This window comes from Chiloscyllium plagiosum, chromosome 24 (genome assembly GCF_004010195.1).
Source record: "Chiloscyllium plagiosum isolate BGI_BamShark_2017 chromosome 24, ASM401019v2, whole genome shotgun sequence".
Taxonomy (NCBI): domain Eukaryota; kingdom Metazoa; phylum Chordata; class Chondrichthyes; order Orectolobiformes; family Hemiscylliidae; genus Chiloscyllium; species Chiloscyllium plagiosum.
The window spans coordinates 28,010,687-28,037,515 of NC_057733.1; the positions used below are offsets into that span (position 1 = coordinate 28,010,687).

The following is a 26,829-nucleotide window of genomic DNA, read 5'->3' on the forward strand; positions in this document are numbered from 1 at the left end:
TGCCCATATCTTAGAGGCTAGAAAAGAGGTGGGATCAGCACACAGAGAGTCACTGGGCCTGCGTGGGCTGCAGCCAGATCAGGGGAAAGGCTAGTTCATGAGCCAGCTCATTAAGGACACAGTCACAGATGAGTTCTCCTACAAAGAGTCTCAACAGAGTGGCACACAGGAAAACACTGATAGGTACGTCCACTAAGGTGTACATTGGCTGACCAGGCAAAGAGTCTCTTGTCAGATTGAGGATTCTGGCTCCAAGCTAGCAAAAGATTTAATATAGAGCTTGTCATCTCCATACCTCTGCTCCATTTCCCTGTCATGCTGCAAATCCTGACAGTGCAGACTATCCTACCTTACTTGCCAGTTGCAGTCTTAATGTCACTGAACACTCCATTTTTCTTGTGACAATGCAGTAACATGATCTTCCAAATCCAAGAACTCACCAGGACACCTTTTGGCAGAAAGCATTCCACAGTAACTTCAGAATCTTTGCACCAGCATAAGTCATTCTAAGTTATTTTACCTGCAATTTGGTTGCCTGGCCCTTTCAGCAGAATGCTCTTGCAGCTGAATGCATGTGCTTTAGTGAATGATAAACATATATGCTGAATGGAGCTTTGTGTCCAAGTTTGTAAATAGAGCATCATATCATCAGGGTTGTGTGAGGTCGTGACAGCAGCAGGGCAGAGGTTTCTGGGGCACAATGGGTTGCTCTTCTCAGCAGAGGGCAATGTCCAGGTCATGCTGGAAACAGCTAGAGATGCGGCACCCAATGGGTTTCTGACCCCCATTATTTTGTTTTTAGATTTATGGCCGTGTTCAGATTTCTATAAATGACAAGCAACAATCTACAAATGGAACTGTATGCAGTTGACATCATGGCTTCACATTCACCCGCAAAGTGACAAGGGTTACACTATGGTGGTGAAAAACAACAAACTAGCAACTGCTACTTTATACAATCCTCATTCAGACAAATCATCATTCACATTATTTTAAATATTGTTACTGATTGATAGATATGACTTCCATTGCACATATAGTCTTAGCTTTCATAATCAGAAAAGAATGATATGCATTCTGTTAAATAACCTTTAAAAAACCCTACTCACATTAAATACTTCACCGATGTGCTAAGTGACTTCTGTTGACAGCAAGAACACACCAACAGTGTTAAGAGCAAGGCCTCTCCTGATAAAATCAGATCCATTTAACATGCTTTTTAATATACTTTTTGCCTACATACTTTCTCAACATTGTCTCCCTGAGTATGGGTGCCACTTGCTACCCAGTACCTCACTCAAGCAGCCAGTTTGGTGGCAACAGAATTCCCAAGGCGGGGTAACAGGGGGAGAAACCTCACAGACTGATCCTGGAAGTTAAACATTTGAACTGCAGTGGAGAAAAAAAAATGCCCTTTCGCATCACTTTATATATTCATCTAGAATTCAACTTCACAAAACTGTTATCCCGAACTTTAAAACTTTACCTCAACAATCCTGTAATCTATAATAAAACCCAAATGTATTCCTGCCTAAATCTCGAACATTTTTCACCAATTTTCTCCACTGCTTAAAATATACACAATGCTTAAATTTTCTCATTGGTAAATCTGATCAAATCTGTAGTTTTCAGATCACTACGGACAAGTTAGGGGAATGGGCCAGTTGTGGCAGATGTTTTTTCAATTGTAGATGGATGTTGTGACATATATTTGGGGGCTTAAGAAATTCCAGACTGGCATACCAATTAAATATAAAAGATAAGAGTAATTGAAGGTGTTGAAGCACTTTCAGGTTGTAGATGAAGTAAATGGGATATTTGAATGCATTACTTGGATACTACTTAGATTCAGCAAGACCTTGTCCTTCTGCACTGAGTTTTGTTCTTCCACATAGTGATTGATGTTAAGACTCCAGAAAAGTTACAAAAGAAAGTTATCAGGTTAATACTTTGCCTTTGAGCTTTAAATATGAAGGCAGATTTCAAGGTTAGTGTTATTTACTTTGGAGAAATAAAATTAGTATCATTGAGGTTATTAAAATAATGGAAGGATTGGACTGTGGGGGTGGGTAGGTTATGCTTACAAAACTTGTGGCAAAGAGTTGTGTTAGGTGCCAGGAAACACTTATTTTTGCAGAAAGGCATCCCCCTCTGGAACAGTTTACCAAAATATGTGCTGGGCAAGGAGTTGTTACAGTCCTTTGAAGAGGAACTTAAGAAGTTCCTTAGAGAAGCGGGTGTATCGATCATATAAAAGTTGTTTGCTGTCATTATTCCATTGACCCTGGCACATTGTATTCAGGAAGTGAAAGGTAGAAAGGAATTGTCCAACTTTTCTTCCTGAATTGGCAATAGGACTTTTCTTTAGCATTCTTTGCTTTGTCTCTCCCAGGAAATATAATAAGGGACTAATAAATCATGTGTATGTTTACACCATTGTCAGGTGCAATCTGCTTGATGACTGTATTTTGACATACTTTCCTTTTGTAGTTTCAATGCTTAAAATGGGACATAATGCATTCTGTTTACTTTGAAACCAGCTTATTAAAAGGGATACATTTGCTCTTGCATTCTAAGAGCAAGAGTGCACAAATAATCTGGTTTCCATTTTTATCAACAATGAATGAATTGGCTTCAGATCAGCTACTAGATTAAGTATGACACAACCTAATCAAGCCTCCCCATCCTGGGGCCAGATCCAAACCATTAAAATTGCTTATAGTCAATAAAACAGATGAAAAACTTGTCTCAACTCCACATTTTTATGGATTCAGATGCAGATGTCTTGTCATGAAATGTTTTGCTATTTTGCTTTTCCTTCATTTGTCTCTCCTTTACTTTTAAAATCTTTGTCATATGGTCAAGGAAATAAAAAGAAATGCATTTCTATAACACGCATTTCTATAACACCTTTCATGGCCTCAGGATGCCCCAAGATGCTTTATTACTAAAGTATTAAAATGCAAAATATTATCCTACGATTCTTTCGTTTGGTAACTGGGATATTAATTTCCCTTTGCTGTTGGTTTCTGTGGGATTATAAGTTACCCTCTTCAAGTCTCTTGCTTCCAGAGGCAGTTTGGACTCAGACTCAGGATTTACAAGACAGACCTAACTTTCTAATGATGGCAAAAATGGGATTGAGATTTCCCTTGGCAGAGAGTTATCTGCATTTACAGATAAGAAGTGAATTACATCGAATTTCACAAAAGAAGTCCTTCTCTCTGATTTTAATGAGCCAGTACCTTGTCAAGGGAATTTTGCTTGTAAAGTAATTGGCTTGGAAACTGCATATTGTGACATGTGGGCAGCACTGCTACACTGGATACTGAAAACTTGAAGGTACTGCCATGGGATATGCACCAAAAAGGCAAGATACTATTAAGTGGACATATATCACATGGTCTCATTTTCTCACCTCAACTTGCTTTTTTGGAAAGTCAGCATTAATTCAGTGTTTAATTGTAATTGTCCCAGTTACCAAACGAAAGAATCGTAGGATAATATTTTACATTCTAATACATTTAAAAAGATAAAATCAATTTAAATTAAACATTAATTTAACAGGTAACTGATGCAAAGAAGTGTGCTTCAAAAACTGACTTCCACCAGTAAGGCTCCTTATGCTAACTCCTTGTTAATGACTCCTTGTTCTTAAAATTCTGACATGTCCCATCAGAATAGACTTCTTTCTTTAGAAAGAAAACTAACTTTTACATCCATGTGAAAGTTAACACAAAATGGTTTCCCCATTTCTTTCATGGCATCCGTTGCTACTTCTTCCCAGAGCATTAAGTATCTTTGTCTCTTTTTTTTTTTATTTGTCTCTATCTCACTAGTTCACCTTATCATCAAGATGTGAAAACTGCATTTGATTTTTAAAAGGTTTCATTTTGGATTTCTTTCCCAATGTCTACCAGATCATGTGGACTTGTCTTTAGGCAAAGTTATTAGTCTCTGTTTCTCTATTCACGATATCTATTTCACCTTAATTTAGATAACCAATTTATACCATAACACTCTTGTAATGTTCAACATCCATATCACAGGCATGACATGAGATGGGTGATGAGATCAACAATTAATTTTCTGAACCAAGCCTGCTACCAGACTAAAAGATTGGATCCAAAAACATTCCTGATGCTCAATGCACAAATAGATTGCAAAACATCTGCACACATTTACTTAAACTCTGCAATTATCATGTCTTCCCTCAGGCAATGATGACAACAGTGCAAAAAAAGCACACATGCAGATCCACTGCACTGCACATCTTTATTTGCTTCCAGTGTGTGCCCAATTCACCAGCAATTGAACAACCACCTGTTCCTCAGTCTTATTACTATCCTCGGGAAGAGTTTTACATTGAAGCAAGTTGACTGAGAGTTATAGTTATCTCCATCTCCAGGGAAAGAAGTTTGAATACATGTACAAACAGATTCAAGAACTGCTTCTTCCCTCCTATTATCAGACTTTTGAATGGGTCTTTCAAATGTTAATTCTAATCCGTCTCTCTGTATCTTCTCTACTTCTGTAACACTGTATTCTGCACTCTGGATAGTACAATCTGCCTATATAGCACGCAAAACAACACTTTTTCCTGTATCTTGGTACATGAAAACAATCAATCAATCAATCAATCAATCAATCAATCAATCACACATGCTTATAAGGAGAAGTCTGAACTCTGGAATGCAACAAAAGGGAAAAAAAAACATTGTGAGCATTCAATAGATGCTGTAACATTGTCCACTGAAGCATAGTATTTCTCAGCTGGGGCACTTTATCTATACAAAAGATTAGTTCCACTGGTTAGTGCAAGTGATTTAACTCAGTTCAGGATTCCATGACAAACACTGTGGATGTGCATATGTTATCCATGTCACTTAGTTTGCTGTATTGCAACTTTAGAAAATAATTAAATGAAAATGCAGTCCCCTTAGTTTCTTTTACTTGTACATAGGATGTGCGCATTACTGGCGTATTATCTATCCTTAATTGGCTTGGAGAAATAGTGATGATCTGCCATTTACACCATTGCAGTATTTGAGGTATAGGGATTCCCACAGTTTTGGTAGGAAGGAGACTCTGGGGTTTTAACCCAGTGCCAGTGAAAGTATAGTGATCTAGTTCCAAAACTGGATAGAGTGTGACTTAGTGGAGAACTTGTCGGTGATATTCCCATGCATCAGCTGCCCTTGGCCTTCCAAGGTGGTGGTCACAGCTTTGGAAAGTACTGTCAAAGACGCCTTGGTGAATTACAACTGTGCATTTCGGGAATGGTACACCTCTGTCGCTGTGTGGCAATGGTGATGGGAGTGAATGTTGAAAGTGGTGAATAGAATACCAGTGATGGTACTAGTATAGAATTCACTGGTCCTGTAGATGCACAGATGCCCATAAATTCAATCTATATTCTATAGTAATAATGGGATATTTTGAATTCTTACTTGGTTGTTATGCCACAGCTCTTATGATCAGGTGTCTCCAAAATAAACCTCTCCAAACGGCTTGTGATGCAAACAACCTGGAAAGGAATGCACAACAGCTGTGTAACAGGTGTGAGAAGCTGGGTCTGATAAATGTCCTGATATCTTTGCCAACTCCTCTTGGAAACAGCATACAGAGTTATGAGGGTAGTTAAAAAATTCCATTTTATATAAAATTTGAAGTCGTTTGTTCAGGACAAAACAGACTTTGTTATCTGTCATGAATGAGCGCATGCGACACCCTATTCTTTGCAGCTGTACTATTATTCACAATGAACTTTTCTGGCAAAAAGAGGCCAGTGTTTATACTTTCATTTCATAACTGAGCTGTCACAGGATGCCTGATATTTCATCAACAGAGCCAGTGCTTTCATTTTAAAGTTATCCCTCTACAATTTGATCAGAGTCCTCAAGGAATTACTTCAGAGAATACATTTCTTTATGTTTTCAGCTTGTCTAGAATGTTCCAGAAGTTGCTTCATACTGTATGTAAAGAGCGGAGGACAGAAAAATGCAAATTGCATCTTGCCTCCTCAAATGCCAACCATTTGGTTTCAGTCCTGGTAACTTGGGCGAGGACTTTAATCTAATTACATGCTTTATTTGCAGCAATTTGTTTTTCAATCAATCTTGTTGAACAAGAAGAAAACCCTGCTACTGTGCACTCATTTGTGCTGCATTGTCCACAGATAGCAGTTTATGCCCGAGTCCCAGTCTGCACTGCCCCCACCTCTGAGTCAGTTAAATGTCATTTTCGAATGAGCAGCAAGTAAGGAACCAGGGAAATCTCAATGCTTTTTAAAAACTTAATTGTAAACGCAGTGCAGTTAGCATAGACTTCACTTCCATTTGGATCAGAATTTAGCTTTGTTCAGGGCTAATTCAGTATTACTTGCAATGTTTCTGCTTTATTCTTTTCTCCCCCCTGTTGCCAAGGCAACCACTTTCACTCAAAACATAAAAGAAAATAAAGCCCTGGCTGAGCTAAGAGCGAAACAATGAGCTTTCTTCATATTCTAGCCCATAAAAGTTCCAAAAAATGTTATAACAATGCATTGGTTGATACTATTGGTGAAGTTTAACTGGTCTTACTGAACTTAAGTCAAAAGAAAAAGAATCTGTAGTTTCTTTAGTGAAATTTTGCTTCTAAAATGCTGAAGTTCATTTTGGGTTTCTGGTGAATCATCTACTTTGTGAATAAGATTTTGTCTTGTTGCAACATGGTGATGGCCAAACCAGTCTTTTCCAAAAGGAATTTTGTCTCATTCTTGCTGATGAAAACAGCACCGTTAATTTTCTTTTCTAAGTTGTTTCAAATTCATTCTGACTTTTAGGTGAGCTCAAGCAGGCAAATTGCTGGTTGGCTGATTGTCAATAAAGTGACAGATAGCTCAACTGTTACATTTAGGTCAATTTAACCAACTGAAAGCTAATTCCATGTGTGTGTATATACGCAAGCGTGTGTATGTGTGTGTATAATACTTACACTTCAGTAACTATCTTGAAAATAGATCACCACAGAAGAAGACATTTTATATGAAAGCCACAATAATATCGAAAGACTACAAGAACTCATGTGCTCAGTTGGTAAAGTCAATGAGAAACTGAATCTTAGAGATCAGAAAGTCTCAAGTAGATTCTTGCCAAGATTACCTGATCTTAACTGATGTCAGATCCATCTTGTCACTCTTAAGGAAAACCAACAATCATTTACAGTTACAGCCTGGCCTGAAGATAACAGGACTGGACTTGGATGAGCTGTGACCTCTTGCCAAAGTTAAAAATCACACAACACTAAGTTATAGTCCAACAGGTTTATTTGGAAGCACTAGCTTTTGGACCGCTGCTCCTTCATCAGGTGGTTGTCACTTGATGAAGGAGCAGCACTTGAAAGCTAGTGCTTCCAAATAAACTTGTTGGACTATAAACTGGTCTTGTGTAATTTTCAACTTTGTACATCGCAGTCCAACACCAGCACCTCCAAATCATCCTTGCCAAAATAGTCTTAATAGTCACTGTGTAATCAATGTTTAAGAAATGGCTATTTGAATGACAAACTAGAGGAAATTTTTTATCCATGGAACTATACCCGATTAGGAGAAAATAACTGGGAGTTCCCTCAAGAGTTGCACCTGACTTTTCTGCAAATGTGGGGGCAACATTTGTTTATGCTGTAGTCACAGAACAGAAGTAACTCTGAAGAAATTCATTCACCGTTCCCTCTTGAGGTAAATAACTAAGTGGAGAGTTAAGATTTGGATTTGGTACATAAGTATAAATCAATGGAGGGGCCCACTTCAGGAGCATCATGACTTTACCAAACTTAGAAGTCTCTGGATCAAGTCTTAACAACAATATTTGGATGTAATCATTTATGTTTGTTAACTAATATATCAAATGTGCTCTATCATTACAGCTAAATAGAGGTATTGCAGGCAGCAATAAAATGGCCAGGAGCAAGAGGCTCAATATAAATTGAAAGTGCTTTGTGGGACATTTATTTGTTCAGCTATCTTGACAGGACACCAAAAGCCTTGCTAATGCCCAATGGGGTCCTCATTTCCTGACTGACCTTCTGTTGTTTGAGAATGACCTGTCGTCAGAATCTTCATGGACTGAAAGCAAAGTTTGACACAAGCCCGAGGTGAGGTGACAATGAGGTGTCCATGGGCCTTAATCAGAGGCCAGTGCCACTCTGACAGGAGGGGAATCTGTAGCTTAAAGGAGACCTGGGTGGTGTAAATAGGGGAGGCCTAAAGATCTCAAATAAGGCAAAGACTGCCTGCAGACAGCAAAGTATTTACCAGACAAAGCTCTTTGTGTGACTTTTTCTATAGAAATTAAGGCGTTATGAATGCTCTATAAGACCCATTAGACAACACAATTGGCAGCAGCAGATGGATTCCGTAAGGACTCAGCTATTCTGAGCAATGCTGTTTTTACCATGTCTTTTTGTAGTCTGATGTGTGTGTTTTTACTTCTTCATCCCACAACAGACTGTGACTCATACTGCAAGGCTTCCAAGGGAAAACTGAAAATAAATATGAAAAAGTATTGCAAGAAAGATTATGGTGAGTAGGATCTTTGCAACAGTTCTATTTACGTAGGATCATAATTCTCCTTTTGTCATAAGTTCAGAGGTCCAAGAGCAGATTTGTTCATTGTCCTTTTCGATGTGTCATCTAGTTTGTGAATTGAGTTATTCAAAAGGAATAAAATTAATTATTTCTGTTATGTATTTGTCAGATCCGTTGAAATTGAATCATATCTGCAGTTAAAAGCCTAAAGTTTGCTCTTGACGATGAGCAAATTTCATTGTAAAAAATTATCAAGGAAAGGTGGGAAACATTACTGATCTTAAAAAGAGTTTGGTAGAGTGAACATTAAGAAATATTTTAGAGCCAAGATTGAACCTAGAAGAGGAAACACTGCTTCTTCCATTCAAAATCCAATACATATCTGTATAATAATTGACTCATTGTCTACCCTCTTTTAACACTTTGTTTATGAATTTAATTCTTATACATTTTCTTCCTCCATCTAATGATCAGCTTAAATTTCCAAGGAAAGCAAACCAGTTAGGAGTATGTCTTATTATTTCATATTTTCCATGTTAAACATATTCCCATTCACATGATAATTATGGATGAGAAAAGCTGTATCTTATTTCATTTTTCAGAGATGCCTTAAAATAAGCCACTTCAGCACTGAATCATTTCCTAGAAGATTCCAGGGCTTTCACCTCTATTATTTGCCCTGGAAATCTATTCCAGGTTTAAATCATTTTCTCTGGAGAAGGTTTTTCCAGTATGTACCCTAATTATATTTTCTAGTTTAAATCTAAAATGGCTCCCACAGTTTATTTTAAAATAGATTCTACACTTCATTGACCACAGCTATTATCTCACCTGATAATGCACACATATACATTTTGTAATACAGTATACATCATAGGTCAGAAGTGGTAACCTTGGTAAGAACGTCAAGGTCAATGACAAAATACCAACTGCTGTTTAACTAAAATCCCTGTCTTGTGGTAATTGATACTGCCTTTCTGTGAACATGTGAACATGAAAGTCTATGCATAATTCAGTTTGTTATCCTTTTAAGTGTACAACCTGTTAAACGCCCATCTCCTCGCTATATTGTATTAAATGTATATCCATGTCACATCAATGCCCTCAGATGTATATTTCTATTTAAGCACTTAATTCTGTTTTTAAAAAGGCCACGTGCTTCTCTAATTATTTTTGCAAGCCTGTTAGCTTAAATATATATATGTTTATCATTTGTTCTTTACCACACCATTATTTTTCTATTTACAAACTGTAACCTAAACTTTTAAGTTGTTGTCAATATTTCTGATCTAAACAATGTACAAATATTTCAACCAATTTCAGTATAATGCAGCTGCAAGTTACAGATGTACTTCTTTTAAAAATGTATCATGGTCTAGTGTGCCAAAGGTGGTGGGAAATGAGTTACTAAGTTAACAGAAATATTTTGAATTGCTTCACATATCTTTAGGCTGCTCTTTGTTAAGCTTTTGAGTGGTGTGTTCCCTACACGGAAAAACTGATTACCCTATCCATGCCATCCCAATTCTGCATGCCTTCTCCCACCACACCATGCATCAGCCAAAGAATTCAGTCACATTATTGGCCTCAACAATATGGCCTGAAGAAGCATTCAGAGATCGATAGAGCATAAAAAGTTACATAGATATGCTAAAAAATAAGTATCCAAGTTCTATACACTATGCTTTACTAACAATTACAAGTAATGTGACTATTAAACTTTTCAAAAATCATTAGTCAACAAATCCTTAGAGGAAAAATAACTGAATGAGTATCCCTTTTATCATGTAACTCATTTCTTGGATTTTTGACATCTTGCATTCAAGCTTTGTGTGATAACACTTTGGGATCATTTAGAGTGTTAGTGCTGTGCTGACAGATAAGCAGCCAACAGTACAAAATTATCCACTCTTATCAGTCACAGTTGCCATGCATGACAGATAAAATTTATATTGCTGGTTCCAGCATGAAATTTAATCAGCAGATGCAGGATTATTGATGGATGGTTATTAAGAAATTAAACAGATTTTTAGAATTATTATTATGATTATGTCAACAGGCAACCCATGAGCCAGTTTCTCCTTCTGAAAGTTGACACAGACAGGATTGATTATGTTGTTTGAAAAAAAACTTTATTGTGATGAGTTTCTGAAAAACACAATTTCACATTCTAATGAGCTTTTATGCTTCAACTATGTGTCCAAGCATTTAAAATATGTGGAGTTAATCTTATGAAGAACTGAGAAATTTGATGGATCCCACAAGCACTTTTTAAAGCAGATTTGATACAGCACAGGACTTCATATGAAGTTAAACTTAAATGTTCTCAGACTGCACCGATGGGGGGGGGGGGGGGGGGGGAGCTAATTTTTTTTTGAATTGATTCCAGCTTTGAAGTAATATGGTGACTTCAACATCATAATAGTTACATTGTAAATGCTCACTTAACGCTGTCAGATTTTGAATTGTCACATTAAGGATACTTCATGAAACAACTGAAAGATATATTCTAACATATATATTCCAAAGTCATTAAGTTTGTCCAGTGAATATTTCAGGAAGATTAATAATATTTAATGTTCAGTCTATGTTGTGATAAATGATCCCACTTGAGGCAGTGAAAGGAATGATCACTACCTCTGGTTTTCGAGACCCTGCTTCAGTATTAACCAATATCTAGATCCTTACTGGAAGTGCATGGCTGTAAGGTTTGGGTGAGGGAAGGGTTTGATCAGATAAGGGCAGTAGCTCTGTTCAAACAGTTTGTGCATATTCATGACCAAGGTTGACATATTAATGTATGCCTGTTGTAGTGATTGTAATAAGGTCAGCCAGGTGGACTCATAGAATAGGAGTTCCCTGGTTGGACCAGATTAACAGGCCCAATCAGGGACCCCTGGCTGACAGATAAAAAGAGAAGTGTCAGAGATTCTGACACTTGGAGAGCTGGCTCAGAGGGAGCTGGACCAGTGTCAGGGACTTTCCACTTAGAAATAAAGGGTGATCTGGTGATGGGATACCAGCCTCTATGGAGTTACTTCATCAGTCAGACAAGGTAACAGAAGATACGTAGCACCTTTAAAGTTATATCTAAGGAATTAAATGGCTTTAGAGAGGAGATTAGGAAAATTGACCAGGTCAACAAATACCATAAAAAAATAGTTCTTAGGACTAAAGTGATCAAGGATATGGGCAGAAAGTATGGAGTTGGATTATCAGTCATAAACCTATTGAATGGTGAAAAATGCTTGAAGGGCCGAATGACCTACTCCTGCTCTTATTTTTGATGTTCCTTTATTTCTAAATAAAAATATCATTAATTTGCTTCCCTCCACTACTGTAGTCACTTCCCTGAGATGGCACTTGTTGTCCTCCAGTACTTTGCTTACATGGCCACCAATTATACTTCATCAAGGCTACACCAGAGGGACCATCCCATCATTCATCCTTTCTTAACTGCCTCAGCTGTGCACTGCAAATGGGGAATTTGTAGAATAGTCTTTAGCCAGAATTTAAAGTCCTTGGAAAAAGTTGCAGGAGGGTTGCAAGGAAGAACTATTAAACAGAGTGAGGGTTGATAACCTGGAACTCACTGTCCACAAGGGTGTGGAAGTAAGGACAGTGAATAATTTCAAATGGCAATTGGACAGGCCGATGAGGGAACAAAATGTCCACGGCTATGAGGATAGCATGAGAGAATGGAATAGATTGCATTACTTTACAGAGGACAGGACTCATTGAGCTGAATGGCCTATTCCTGTCTCCACAACTTTCTAAGAACTCTGGCCAACTTTCCCCAATGCTGACCAAAGGCATTTAAGATCAATTGCAGTACATTGACCAAATCTCCAGCTGCAATGTGAGAAACAGCATTGTCTGCAGATCAAACCTGGCACTGGTGTATGCGGTTCAGCTGGTCACAAGTTAAATTCAATCAGCAATCAAGGGTGCCCACAATTTTCAACATGTTTTTCAAATGCTTAACTTGCAAATGGAAAGAAAGTTGCTTCAAATGCTGAAAATCCCTCAGTTGGAGACATTGCTTATATCATGTCACAGTATTTCTGTCTGTTTAATGTGTGTCACCATTTATCAGCTGCAATTCCCTCCCTAGACGACTGCAGCAATTATGTTGGACTCCACAATGATGTGCAGCTCCCTCAGCAACAGTTACTCCAAACCAATATATTTGTACTGATACAAGTTAAGTCAATTCTATTCACTTAATATTCATTCACCAAAATTAAGAACTAAATGAAAATAAAGACCATATTTTCAAATTAGCTTCAGATGGAATTGATGGTGAATGAATATTACTGAAAACATAATAGGTAACACTGTAAAATTAAAGCAGCTGTCACAAGAATCAATGACTTTGAACATGTTTTGTTTAGAAACTTCATCCACATTGATTCTGTGCAGCAGTAATAGAACTGAACAGCACATTGGTCCCCTATGCTAATGCCCATTAGGGTTGCAAACTTTGGATCAAATGGTTATGTGCATTCGCAGTGTGGAATCAAACTTATCAACTTTTCTGCATCTTGCATATAACTTGCACTTTGTCTCAGTGGCTCAATTATTTCCATGGGCACATTTCTTAAGATTAGATATCGCTTATATAAAATTGCCTCTGTGGTTTGAAAGCATAGCTGGTGCTCTTCAGAGAGGCAGTTAAGGAGTGTTGTACTGAACCACTCTGTTATTTGGTTTATGCCGATAGACACGGGAAGAATTCCTTCATGCACTATTTGTAACAACTGATAAAAGTCTGCTCATAATGAAACTGTTTTCAATTTGGCTATAATTAGTGAACAGAGGAACTCATTCCTCCAAATTTCCTCTTTGAAAGGTTGTTTGATTCTGTAACAGTTCATGGGGCCATGCATTCTTTTATTTACCACAGTTACAGATTGTTATGCACCATGTGATATTTTCAAAGTACAAGTTTTGATGTAACTCAGTTCACATCAGATCTAGAATCAGTAAATTATTGCTCTGCATGTAACCAACACTGTTTCATGGAGGTGTAGCACCACGACACCAAAGTAGGCCATAATTTGCTCAATGTTCCCAAATACTTGATCATTAGCCAAATGTAGAGCATTGTAGTTTGGAACCAGTTTTAATACCCATGAACAAGTGGAGTGAATACAGAATTTGACCATAAGTTAATATGGATTCACATTGCTAAGTGGACTGCAATCCCTTCTTTTTTGCCAGGTCACTACATTGTGTGAGGCCCTGCTCATGACAAAGGTCACATCTTTTTTATGTGTAGGGAACAAGAGGGCCTGCTTGGTTTTGTGTGGTAGAGGAAAACCACTTGCTGGTCTAACAAGAAGAGGCTCTAGGGAGACTTTCGCAACTAATTACAGGATACATTGATATGATAGACTTGTTACAGAGACTTTGAGGAGGACCAGATGCTAGCTGCCACTCCTTCAAGATCCTAAGCTGTTCTGTACACAAATCCACAAGACATCATCATCATGTGACATTTAAGGATGGATGCAAAATGATGCCCCGTGATACTACACCACACAAATGAATTTTGAAAAGTGTGATTTAGAAATACTGTCCTGTCTGCTGTCTTATATCATTTTGACCCCACCTCAACGACAACTGCTTCTTAGAGTAGCTTTTTGTCATTTCTACCATATACAACTGATACAGTAAAAATGAGACAGCATTCCTCCAGTACCAAGGATGCTACATGGACAGCACAATCTACACAATTGTACATGGCATAACGTGTATAAGAAGTGCAAAACACGCATGTACAGTGTAACAGAAGAATAATAAATAATAGACATTTTTCTAGCAGCAATTCAAAGTCATACAAAGAATTGCAGATGGGAAAGATCCGATCATACTGTGTTAAGGAGCCTGATGGCTTGGGAGAAGAAACTGTTGCACAGTCTGGCCGACAGAGACCAAATGTTCTGGCATCTTCTGCCAGATGGCACAGGAGGGAAAAAGAGTTTGAGTGAGGGGTGTGTGGAGTAATGCCTTTTGGATGCAGCAGGTGGAGTAAATGTCTGTAATGGAGGGGAGAGAGACCCCGATGATCCTCTCAGCTGTCCTCATTATCTGTTGGAGGGTCTTATGATCCAAGATGGTGCAATTCCCGAACCAGGCAGTGATGCAGCAGCTCAGGGTACTCTCAATGAACCCGCTGTAGAATGTGGTGATGGGCGGGGGGGAGGTGGGAGGTGGGCTTTCCTCAGCCTGTGCAGAAAGTAGAGATGCTGCTGAGCTTTCTTGGCTATGGAATTGATGTTGAGGGTCCAGGTGAGATTCTCTGCCAAGCATACACCAAGAAATTTGTTGTTCTTCATGATTTCCACCCATGTCCAGTGGAGAGTGGTCACTCCATGCCCTCCTAAAGTCAACAACCATCTCTTTCAGCTTGTCCACATTCAGAGATTGGTGCAGAGCCAAAAAGCTGTCAGTCAGGCGTTGCACCTCCTCTCTATATGCTGACTCGTCGGTCGTGCTGATGAGATCCGCTACAGTCGTATTGTCAGCGAACTTGATGATGTAATTCGACCTGTGCATCGCTGCATAGTCATGTGTCAGCAGGGTGAACAGCAGTGGACAGTGTATACAGGTGTCTTCATATTAAAGTGAGGGCAAGTAAGTTTTTTTGGAGTATAACATTTGATATTAGTGGGGTCCCAACTAATTTTTAAAAAATGAACTTAAGGTTTTCATATTTTTTTTCTTGCAAAATGTTTATTTCAAATGATTCTTTTGAATCAATTTTCTGAAAATTATGCTATGATCTTAGAACAGGAAAAGGTTACAGTTTACAGCAGGACTTGCTATGGACACAATAGTTAACAAAGTTTCTAACACACTCAAGGAGGATGACCAATTGGTTTTATAATTTTTAACCAACAATAATGATGGAGCAGATGGCATCCATTAACTGATTATTAATGCATACCAGTAGCAGTCTGTGATCAGGACCAGTTCAATTACACAACCCGGAATGTCTATAAATGGCCATCGAACAAAACAACAGCCTGAGATGGCATCTGACAATCATCCCTGCCAACATTCGTTTTGAGATTTTAAAGCAACTGTATAAGTTTCAGCCGTATGTTCCTGTAAAAACAGATTCGTAGCAGTTATTAAATCAAATATTTCAGGAATTCTTATATACTGGATCCTTCGAGCTTGCATTAGTTATTGAAGTTCCTTTGGGGTGAAATCACACTTTACAATCTTACTGCACAAATACTGAATGCATTCGGTTTGAAACCCGTTTCTTTGTTTATTTTAAGTGTGGGCAGCACCTATTTATTTCAAGTGATAGAACATACAACAGAGAACATAGAACAATACAGTGCAGAACAGGCCCTTTGGCCCTCGATGTTGCACTGACCTGTGAAGTAACCTAAGCCCATCCCCTTACACTATCCCATTTTCATCTGTATGCTTATCCAAGGATTGTTTAAATCTCCCTAATGTGGCTGAGTTAACTACATTGGCAGGCAGGACATTCCACACCCTTACCACTCTCTGAGTAAAGAACCTGCCTCGAACATCTGTCTTATTATCACCCCTCAATTTACAGCTATGCCCCCTTATACAAGCTGAGATCATCATCCTAGGAAAAAGACTTTCACTGTCTACCCTATCTAATCCACTGATCATCTTGTATGTCTCTATTAAATCCCCTTTTAGCCTTCTTCTCTCCAATGAGAACAGACCCAAGTCCCTCAACCTTTCCTCATAAGACCTTCCATCCAGATCAGGCAACATCCTCTGCACCTTTTCCAATGCTTCCACATCCTTCCTGTAATGGGGTGACCAGAACTGTACACAATATTCCAAGTAACGCTGCATTAGCATTTTCTATAGTTGCTGCAATGACATTACGGCTCCAGAACTCAGTCCCTCTACCAATAAAACCTAACACACCGTATGCCTTCTTAACAGCACTATCAACCTGGGTGGCAACTTTCAGGGAACTACAGAACATCTGTCTTAGAACTGTGTGCAAAGCAACTTTGTATCAAGGCATTCAGTGTTAGTATAGAAACTCCACTGATCACATCCTATATTAGTTTAGGAAGAAATGTTCAGGAATATTCAGCCAGAACATCATTGAATTTATTTCGATTCTCTTGTCCCATCACTATTTTAAAATATTTGGAAGAGGAAGGCTAAAGGCTATGTGGTTGAAGGGTTATCTGTGAGAATGTCAGTTCAAATAGCTAACGTTTACAACTCCAAGTAAGCATTGTTGCTTCAACTTCACTTTAACCTCCTCATTACATTACAAACTCTTCTGAGAAATGCTGCAAATTATCTATTGGAATTGTTAATTGTTCAAGTCTTGCAGTCATCATCTGGTTAATGGAGGTCATACTAAAGGAGCTTTGTGTTTGCCACTTTCCCCAGTCTATTAAAACACAAATGTGCTGTTACGAACAGTAGATTGATGTGAAACATTGTGACATCACCAATAAACATCAACATGTCTGTGTATAGCTGGAATCTGCTGAGGTCACTAATGTACATTGAAATAACTCCACAGAGGCTGGTATCCTGTCACCAAGGCATCTTTTATTTACACATGGAAAGTCTTTAACACTGATCCAGCTCTGTGTGAACAGAATGTATGACACTTCTGTTCATATCTGTCAGCTAAGACTCCCTGATTGGGGCTGTTAATCTGGTACAATCAGGGAACTCATATTCAATGAGGTCCACCTGACTGGCCTTGTTACAATGACTACATCCTCCCCCTCTGAGTCTGAAAACATAGGTCAGTTCTTTTTTATGGAGCTCCTCCTGGGCGTTTAGCACTGGGTCAGGTTCCTCTGACTCTGCCTCTGATATAGGCAGTGCATAACACACAGTAGCTCGTCTCTTCTGCCCAGAGCATCTCAGAAGAAATTCATTCTCCTTTTCAGGTGGCAAAGGCATTGAGGCAGCGACATCCACTGTATCCATTTCAGATTCTGAGATATCTTCAATACTTGATGGAGAGGGAGAACCCAGGAGTTCCAGAACAGTCAGAAAAGTTTGCTCTTGACCTGTCTGCGAGTTTGCACCTCTCTGGTCCATGTGCTTGTTTAGGACCATCGCACCAATCCAAACAGTATACTTCACTGGACCTGACATCGTGTTGACCATGACTCTCACCCATGCTGAGCCATTCCTGTGGTTCCTACACCAAACTTCATCCCCTGAAGTAAAATCTCTCTCGCTTAGTAGAGTTTTGTGTCCAGCATTGGTATACCTGATGCCGTTTCATGGTTGCCCCGCCCACTCCCAGCTCCGGGAATGTCAGATATGACCTGGTGCAGAGTCTTCTCCCCATTACCAACTCTGCTGGAGCTATTCTTGTAGTTGTATGAGGGGTGGTCCTATAATCAAGTAGGAATTGGAACAGTTTGGTATCTAGGGAAGCTGAAGATTGTTTCTTTAAACCTGCTTTCAAAGTTTGGACTGCACTTTCTGCAGACCATTGGATGATGGATGGTAATGGAGCTGACGTTGTAAGGTGAATACCATTTGAGATTGCAGCTGCGAAAAGCAGTTTACTGTTTGCTTAAATCCCCACAAAAGCAAACTGACCCATCGGGCTTCACAATTGGTACGACTGGTGCTGTCCCATTCTGCAAATTGGACTGGTTTGAGGATTCCTTCGTTTTCCAGCCTCCTGATTTCTGTCTCTCCTTTTGCCCATAAGGCAAACAGTACTTGGCAAATCTTGCAGAATCGTAGAATTGCCTCGTCGTCAACATGCAAGGTGGCCATGGCTCCTTTGAGAGTCCCTAGAACTTCCTGAATCTACTTCTAGTATGTAATTAGGACTTCCCTCAGGCAGCCATTTTCTCATCAAATAATGTTCAGCCAATCTCGGTGAATCTCTTACAAGCAATTTCACCCATCAAGTTTGGGCCCAAGCCTTTTACCACAATCAGTGGTAACTGAACCAGCTGCTTCTTACAAGAGACCGGAACTGATGTTGTTCCCTTAATCCATAAACAATCTTCAGCATAGGTTGTCAGTCAAGCTGAGGTCTTGTGAAAACTTAAGGATTCGAGTCCAGAGCGAATTTTGTTAAACACTGGTTCTGCAGTCACTGAAATGGCCACACCAGTAATGACTGCCTGTGGAACTGGGTGACTATTTAAACAGGCATTTATTTTGATTGGTTCTGATTTGGTTCCAAACCAGACGTCGGTGGACTTTCCAGGTTGTGCACTCTTCTGAATACTCAATTTAGGTATCTTACTCAGTTTAGGTCTAGTGGGACTTTTTTGCTGAATTAAGTCTGAATACCAGCAGCAACCACAATAACTTGCAGGCCCAAATCCCGAAGAAAATTTTAACCATTTGGCCAAGGCTTGGCTTTGTTTTGGAGTTTTGCTGTGGGCTGACCTAGAGTCCCTCTGTTCAGATTATGCAATTGCCTTTACTCAAGTGGTGTTCCCGAAGCTGGACTGGCAAGGGTGTCCACTCCAATCGGAATATCCTGCAACTGCTATGCTCCACTTGCCGCATTTTCCAATGATAAAGGCCAGAGGGTGGAGAGCATTAAGTTCCTCAGAGTGACAATAACTGACAACCTGTTCTGGACTTCTCACATAGATGTGACAGTCAAGAAGGCAAAACAATGCCTCTTCTTCCTCAGGCAGCTCGTGGACATGCCAAAATCCCTAAGGACTCTCATCAACTACAGATGCACCATTGAAAGCATACTGTTCCGGTGCATAATGGCCTGATATAGTAACTGCTCTGCCCAATACCATAAGAAACTACAGAAGATTGTGTGCACAGCCCAGATCATCACAGAAGCCAACCTTCCATCCATGGGCTCCATTTAAATGGCTCACTGCCATGGAAAGGCTGCCAACATCACCAAAGACCCTTCGCACCCCAGCAATGCTCACCTACACCCTCTTCAGTCAGGCAGAAGATACAAAAGCTTGAACACACACACACACACACACACTAGCAGGTTCAGGGAGAGCTTCTTCCCTGCTGTCATTAGACTCAAATAATCCTGATCTCATTGATCCTGATAGGCCTTGTGCACACCCTGTGCAATGTAACCTGTACGCCTCTGTCTAAGTCTTTTTGATCTGTACATCCTTGCTTACTATGATCTGCCTGTACTGCTCATAAACAAAGCTTTTGACTGTACTTTGGTACACAATAAATCAATCAATCATTTGTAGTTTCTGTTTGAAGTCCCATTGGACTTGAGGTAGTTACCTTTGCCTGGTTACATCATTAATTCCACATACCAAATTGTCTCCCAGCATCTCATGAAGGGTTAAACAAAGTCATATGCTTCTGCCAGTCAGCTTAACACAGTCAACAACTTTGATAAGGACTCCCCTGGTTCTCGAATTGCTGAGTAAAACCGAGAGCATCTCAGAATTAGAGGAGGCTTGAAGTTGTAATATTCTTTAACTAAACCCATTAACTCTTGAAAGATTTGAGTTTTTTCTGCTTCAGGGAAAGCATGTCTCCTCATAACCAAAAATGTTGCGGGTCCACAAACTCTCAGGAGAATTACTCCTTGCTTTTCATCTGCTCCAATGTCATTTGGGCAGAAAAAGTAGTGCTTTCTTTCCACATACTAGACCCAGTCTTCAACAGCAGGATTGAATAAGACAAGCTTCCCAAATAACGGCATGATGCCAAAAATGCTTACCCCAACTCAAAGATGATCGTTGCAAGCAAATTTTTTCAGGTGTTTGCTTTTCTCTCATTGCCACTGAAATAAGTCCACAGAGGCTGATATCCCGACACCAAGGCAGCCTTTACTTACACATGGAGAGTCCTTGACACTGATCCAGCTCCTTCAGAGCCAGCTCTCAGAGAGAACAGAATCTCTGACACTCCTATTTATATCAGTCAGCCAGGGCTCCCTGATTGGACCAGGTTAACAGCTCTAATCAGGGAACTCATATTCTATGAGGTCCACCTGACTGACCTCATTACAATCACTACACAAATAATCTTGGAGATTACAGATTGTAACTTATGACTAGACTTTACATCTGAGCAGTGAAGCATAGAGCTGTGATTGAAATTGGCCTCTTCAGATCCCTTGATAATTTTGCAAGTTTATCCAATGAGTAGCTGGACTGTGCAGACCAGATTTCATTCCCCAGTTGAACATGCCCTTTCAATCCAATAGTCTGTAAACAATCACTGAATGAGGAACAGTCACTTGAGTAAATCACCAGAAAGTGACAGAGTGAGAGTGACACAGAATATACCCCTGCAAGGAGTCAATGCCATCAGCACAGGAAATTGGGGGATTAGGAAATAAAATAACTCCTTGAAATGACATTCAAATGGTTTATCCAGCTTTTACGAAAGTAGAAATTAAATGTTATAACTATTAGTCTAAGTTTTCCAATCATAAAGCTGACAGCAGCCCATTCATTTTAATGGGTTATCGTTGGCAATATGATTGGAAAAACTAGGTTATAGCTTTCTTTGCCTCACACCCAAGGGAGAAGTGCACATCAATATAGAAGTTCACATTCAAATAATTCTTTGCTCTTGAGAATCCAGTTGTATGCAATTTCCTTGAAATTGGCAAATGCATCTCCTCTCATACTTCCATATATAAATAACTTGTTTTTTTTTTTGAAATTATATTCCTATTTTAGTAAGGCAAATTCTGAAGTGAACTATTCCAAGATAACTCTAATGGGCTACCATTAAACAAGCTGGCACATAGTGCTTGGTAACTGATGATATAAAATAATTATGTGTGAGATGACCATGTTGGATTGTTTTGATATGGTTATATAGTGATTCACTGCAGTTTGGAGTGTGCATACATAATTTAGTGTTAATGATATACTGAAAACACTATCATAAATCTTAATTGTACTACATGTCCATAGACAGGTATATTCGAGGAAATGCAGTATTGCCACTCCCATCCCCCACATAGATACTTCTGGCATTGGAACTGTTAAATGTTAACATATGCATTTGCAAGATACAGTGCAGAAGGAAACCTTCAAGAGTATTTCAAGGTGAATGGCAATAGAGTGAGTGGGTACGAGTTTCAGGCGATTGATGCAAGACTTTTGGAGCAGTTCCAAAGAAATAAAATTGAAGAGCTTTTCAAGGTCAAGGCATTTGCAAATGTTTATTAATTTTAATATCTGTATGAGATACTTCACTTTTCATTTTTAAAAATATATTTTTGATGGGTAACAAGGTCTTGAAATTGTGCTAACATTTGTTAAGAATCAGCTCTAACTATAGGACATTAGAAAACAACTTTGCCGTTTGACTACCCTTATTATTTAGTCTGTACTTAAATGCATCTCTTAGGTTTTATTCAGGAATGTAGTGAATGTAAACTAAACTGACGTATAGCTTCCAGTGGATTGTTGCTGGCTCCAATCCGCTATCCATTGTGAAAAATGACAACGACTAGTTTCACTTCTGTATACTGCCTTCCTCAGAGAAATATTAAATATAACGCTGTAATCACATAGAAATCAGCATTCTCTGTTTGCCTGCTGAGGTTTGGTACAGATGCTGATCCCACTGGTAGTTTAAAAGGAGCTGAAAACACTTCAGTTGTCTGGATGACAAGAAGATTACAGTATACCATTATTAGATGCAAGACAATTTGTGCTAAAGAAATAATATTTTCAGACGCAGAAATGAAAAAGGAGCTGTAGAAGAGATTTGATGCTCCAGACAACAATTAATAGAAAAAAAAAGTGACAATAAAAGATAACAGGATGTTCAGTACACTCTCACACAGAGTTTGATGAATGATTGGGAATTAATCAGCTGGTAAAAATTTCATGTTTGTTTGCATGGTTTTGAGGTTATTGAAGTGAACTGTTTCCATTGTAGAAACCCAGGATTAGCATTAAACATCCTTGGAGTTGGGGACAACAATAGAGAGTTGGTGATCACTCAGGGTGGGAAGGGTTGAAGGAGCTCCATAATTGTGAGTGGAACCAGTGATCACAAGGGGTGGTGTCAATTGTGAAGGGGCTCAATGATCTTGTTTGATGATTATCAGGTCTGTGATCAAAGGAAAGGTATCAGTGATCACAGCGGTGAGGCCAAACTGCAGAGTGGTCAGGGATCATCAGTGAGGTCCAACCTGGGAAGGGAAACAGTCTAACTCAAGGATGGGGGCCTGTAAAAGGATTTCTCTCTTCCACACAACAGTCATTACCACCTTTAGATGTTGAGAGAGAAATACTGAGGCCTGTGCAACCACCTCTTGTCAGCTGTCTGGGAGCCTGCCCCTTTTCCCCACTCTCTTAAAATTTGAAGTGGTGAGTTTGAGATAGATGGGTTACATTTTGAGTTTTATATATGTTTACGTACCACCTGATCAAAATCTCTCCCTTTTAGAAGTTTAAATTTCTCCTCTCTGTAGCTATTTGGAAGTCAGTTCTTGAACCGAAATAAACTAGTTCAATTCAATATCTGGGTTAAATTATGGTCATTTCTTTCATACTGGTTGTGCTATCATTGTGGGTTAAGCGTGTTTCGAATCCTTGACAGATAATTATATTCATATCAGAATGACGATCCAACATGGCTCCTGCAATTTATTTGTCACCAGCTGACTACTGCCAAATTTTATTCCCCCAGCAATCTTATGAAACTACAGTGGACAGTTTAAATGACCACACAGCATGGAGCCAGATGGATTTCATAAGTTTATATATCTCGATTAAACTATTTTTGGTTTAAAGATAGCATCATCCTTACAGTTTGAAAAGATTAGCAACCTTATTTAAATGAGGTCTTGAACTAAAGTTAAAAGAATTTTAAAATTGGCAGTAACTAATTTATGTAGAAGCACGACGTGAGGTAAGAATGACTGCCCATGATATCAAGGCAGCATATTCTGGATGTTATCATTGATCAGAAACTGAACTGAGCTAGCCATATAAATTGTGTGGCTACTAGACAGGTCAGAGGATAGGAAACCTGCAACGAGTAACTCAGCTCCTGACCCCCTAAAGCCTGTCCACCACCTACAAAGCACTTATTAGGAGTATGAAGGAATATTCCCCACTTGCCTGGATGAGTGCAGCTCTAACAAAACTCAAGAAGCTTGACACCATTCAGAAAACAAACAACCCGCTTGATTGGCATCACATCCAAAAACACTTGCTCCCTCTCCCACTAGTGCTCAGTAGCAGCAGTGTGTACCAGCTACAACATACACTAAATAAATTCACAAAGGCTCCTTAGCCAGCACCTTCCAAACTACACAACAAGTACCATCTAGAAGAATAAAGGAAGCAGATACATTGGAATACTACCACCTATAAGTTCCCTTCTACTTACTAACCTGACTTGGAAATATATTGCCGTTTCTTCAATGTCACTAAGTTAAAATCCTGTGACTCCCTTCCAAACATACCTACACTAAATGGACTGTACCAGTTCAAGAAGGCAGCCCACTGTTACCTTCCCAAGGACAACTAGGAATGGGCAATAAATCCTGGCCCAGCCAGGAACACCCACATCGCATGAGTGAATTTAATAAAAGCAACCCATACAGAATGTTAAAGCATCTTTAAGGGTTTCCACTACTGCAAATAATGATTTTTTAAAAGGATTGTATGTCTGTGGTATAGGATAAACAGTGGAGGATATAAAGTAAAGGTTGTAATAAAGGTTAAGATGCAGGCTGATATGTCAGAAGGGACCATCATTCACATATGAGCAAATGCTTCCAAATCTTTGGATAAAATGTTTTACTTGTAACTAAATTTGCACTGAGTAGCTTTATACAATGAAACGAATTCTTGAAATCTCCCAAGTAAAACTCATTCTGGATATACTTAGAGAAACATTGCTTTCCCATGTGAAAAGTTAAAAGTGTTCCTCAGAATCGTGATAATTATTACAAATTATCCTTGGGATGTGGATGCCTGCAGATAACTGTGTACATCTGCAGTAAATAAGACCACAGTCTCTAAAACCCACATTTCACAGAGATCAGACTTTGCTGATAATTTTGATTCAATTAGTGTATCAACTTAAATGGCAACACTGGATGTATTGTGTCTGTGTCAAATGATATTCTTGAAATGAACAGCAGCCCATTGCCATCGGACCTCATTACTTCAACGTTCACCCGAGAATCACAAGACCAGCTGTAATACTGACTGAAAAAAAACAATGGGAATTGGGAACCTTTCCAAAGTTTAAAAATATATGGCCATTGATAATTTTCTGTATGTGCTACATATATTCTGTACAAGAGGTAGACAAGTTCTAAGTCTGTAATGCAAAATATCTTGCAATTTAAAACATGGTGACTGAAAATCTACAATTTAAGGCACATTTTAAAAAAAATTCTGCTAGCCCACTACTACCGAACAATGTCTCTGACAATTCTCAGAAATTTGCAATATTTTGCAACGTTCTTTACAGATTCAAGTAAATGCATCTCAAAGTGCCGTATATAATCGTTTAAAACTGTCACAAAGTCTATGAAAGACCATAATTGATTAGATAAGATCCAAACCAAGCCTCGCCGATGATTGGTATCACCACAAGGAACTAAGCATCCGGCAGAATTTCAGTGAAAACTGTGACTCATTTGATTTTCTGCCTCCTCAGGGGGTATTGCTGATATGTGAATTTGTCACATGGCTATACAAGGGCTCCTGCTGCTCACTTTAACAGCTGCCCTCAATTACAAATTACAGGCAATTTCCTCCAATCAGCACAGCTAGGTTTTGCTGCCATGGCTTAAACTAATCCACTTTGCTTGTGATCATCGGGAGGGCTTTTTGGATTACAGTGAAAGCTTTTCTGCCAATAAACAGGGTTGATGTCAATTACAGGAAGTGACTCTCCCCTGCTGGAAGAGGCAAGAGGACAATCTAGTAGCTGCCTCATAGATTACAAATCCTTGAACTAAAAAATGAGAATCAAATTTTCCCAGTTACAATCAGAAATTGCACAGGTAGTGCTGAACAGGTTATTTTTAAACCCCCTGCTAGCATCACCAATCTCAGTCAGCTTGGTGGAAGAATGCTAAAACTGTAGCCGCCGTTGAACTGATCCATGTGCTTTGCAAAAAATTAAGTCTTGCTGACAGCTTGTATTGCACGATTGCTCACTTTAAGCGAAAGTAGTGTTATAGGTGTAGGGGTAAAATGTCTTTCAACATACACCAGGCTGTGGATTTGTTCATAAAAGTTCTCAGCACCAAAGGCAGCTATTTGGCCCATTACACTTCATCTCTCTGAAATTGCTCCATACTTTGTTTAATTCCATTGCTCTTTTCTCATATCACAGAACCTCCATTTTATTTCTTGTACTTATGCACACTATTTTAATAGGAGAAAGTGAGGACTGCACACCATTTTAATACCCTTATCTCCAGTTCTTGATCCACTGTAATGATCTTTAAGATGGAATTCTATTCCAATTTGGTGTAGGTTAGCCACTGCTTTGTTCTGTTTTTTATAAAAGCTGTTCACTTCTAGCATCCTCTTAGTTCCTTCAATGTAATTGTTATGGTTGTTTTTATGTGATAGAGACAAACTGTAGGTTACACCATTTCAGTCATGATTCCTACTTGGAATTGTCTGGCTTCACTCTATGTATCAAAACATATGAATAATATTTTATAATTTGTTTATAATTGTGTTTATCCAGGATTACTACAGTGATATGTCTGGATTATATTTCAGTTTCAATACTCCACTCCCCCCACCCCCACCATGCTAACTTGTCCATTTGATCGGGTGCTTCTTGACTTGCTGTGGATTTTCAGCATTTCCTGTTTTAATCTTTCATGTCTGCAATCTGCAGTTTCTTTCCTTTCCATTTTCTTGTCTAAACTAATTTAGAATCATTGAATTATAGAATTCTTACGGTGTGGAAGCAGACCATTCAGCCCATCAATTCACCACTGACCCTCCAAAGTCATCCCACCCTGACCCATCGTATCTCTGTAACCCTGCATTTCCAATGGCTAATCCACCTAGTTTGCACATCCCTGGACACTACAGAACAATTTAACACAGCCAATCCACCTAACTTGCACATCTTTGGACTGTGGGAGGAAACCGGAATACTTGAAGCCCATGCAGGTATGAGGAGAACATAGAAACGCTACACAGACAGTTGCCTGAGGCCACAATCTAAACCGGGTCCATAGCGCTGTGAGGCAGCAGTAGTAACCACTGAGCCACCTTTATTTGATGAATAACAAAACGGAATCAAACAGCCTGGCTAACAGCTTGGAAAGA

General features: G+C 39.1%; 1 protein-coding gene across 2 annotated transcripts in view; it reads left to right on the forward strand.

Moving 5' to 3' along the window:
* ntn1a (netrin 1a) overlaps nucleotides 1-26,829 on the forward strand; it is a 210,134-nt gene that overhangs the window by 157,138 nt on the left and 26,167 nt on the right. For both annotated transcript variants that reach the window (XM_043714647.1, XM_043714648.1), the window contains one exon: nucleotides 8,486-8,560. In XM_043714647.1, the coding sequence (XP_043570582.1) occupies nucleotides 8,486-8,560 (75 nt within the window). The remainder of the gene's footprint in view (nucleotides 1-8,485; nucleotides 8,561-26,829) is intronic.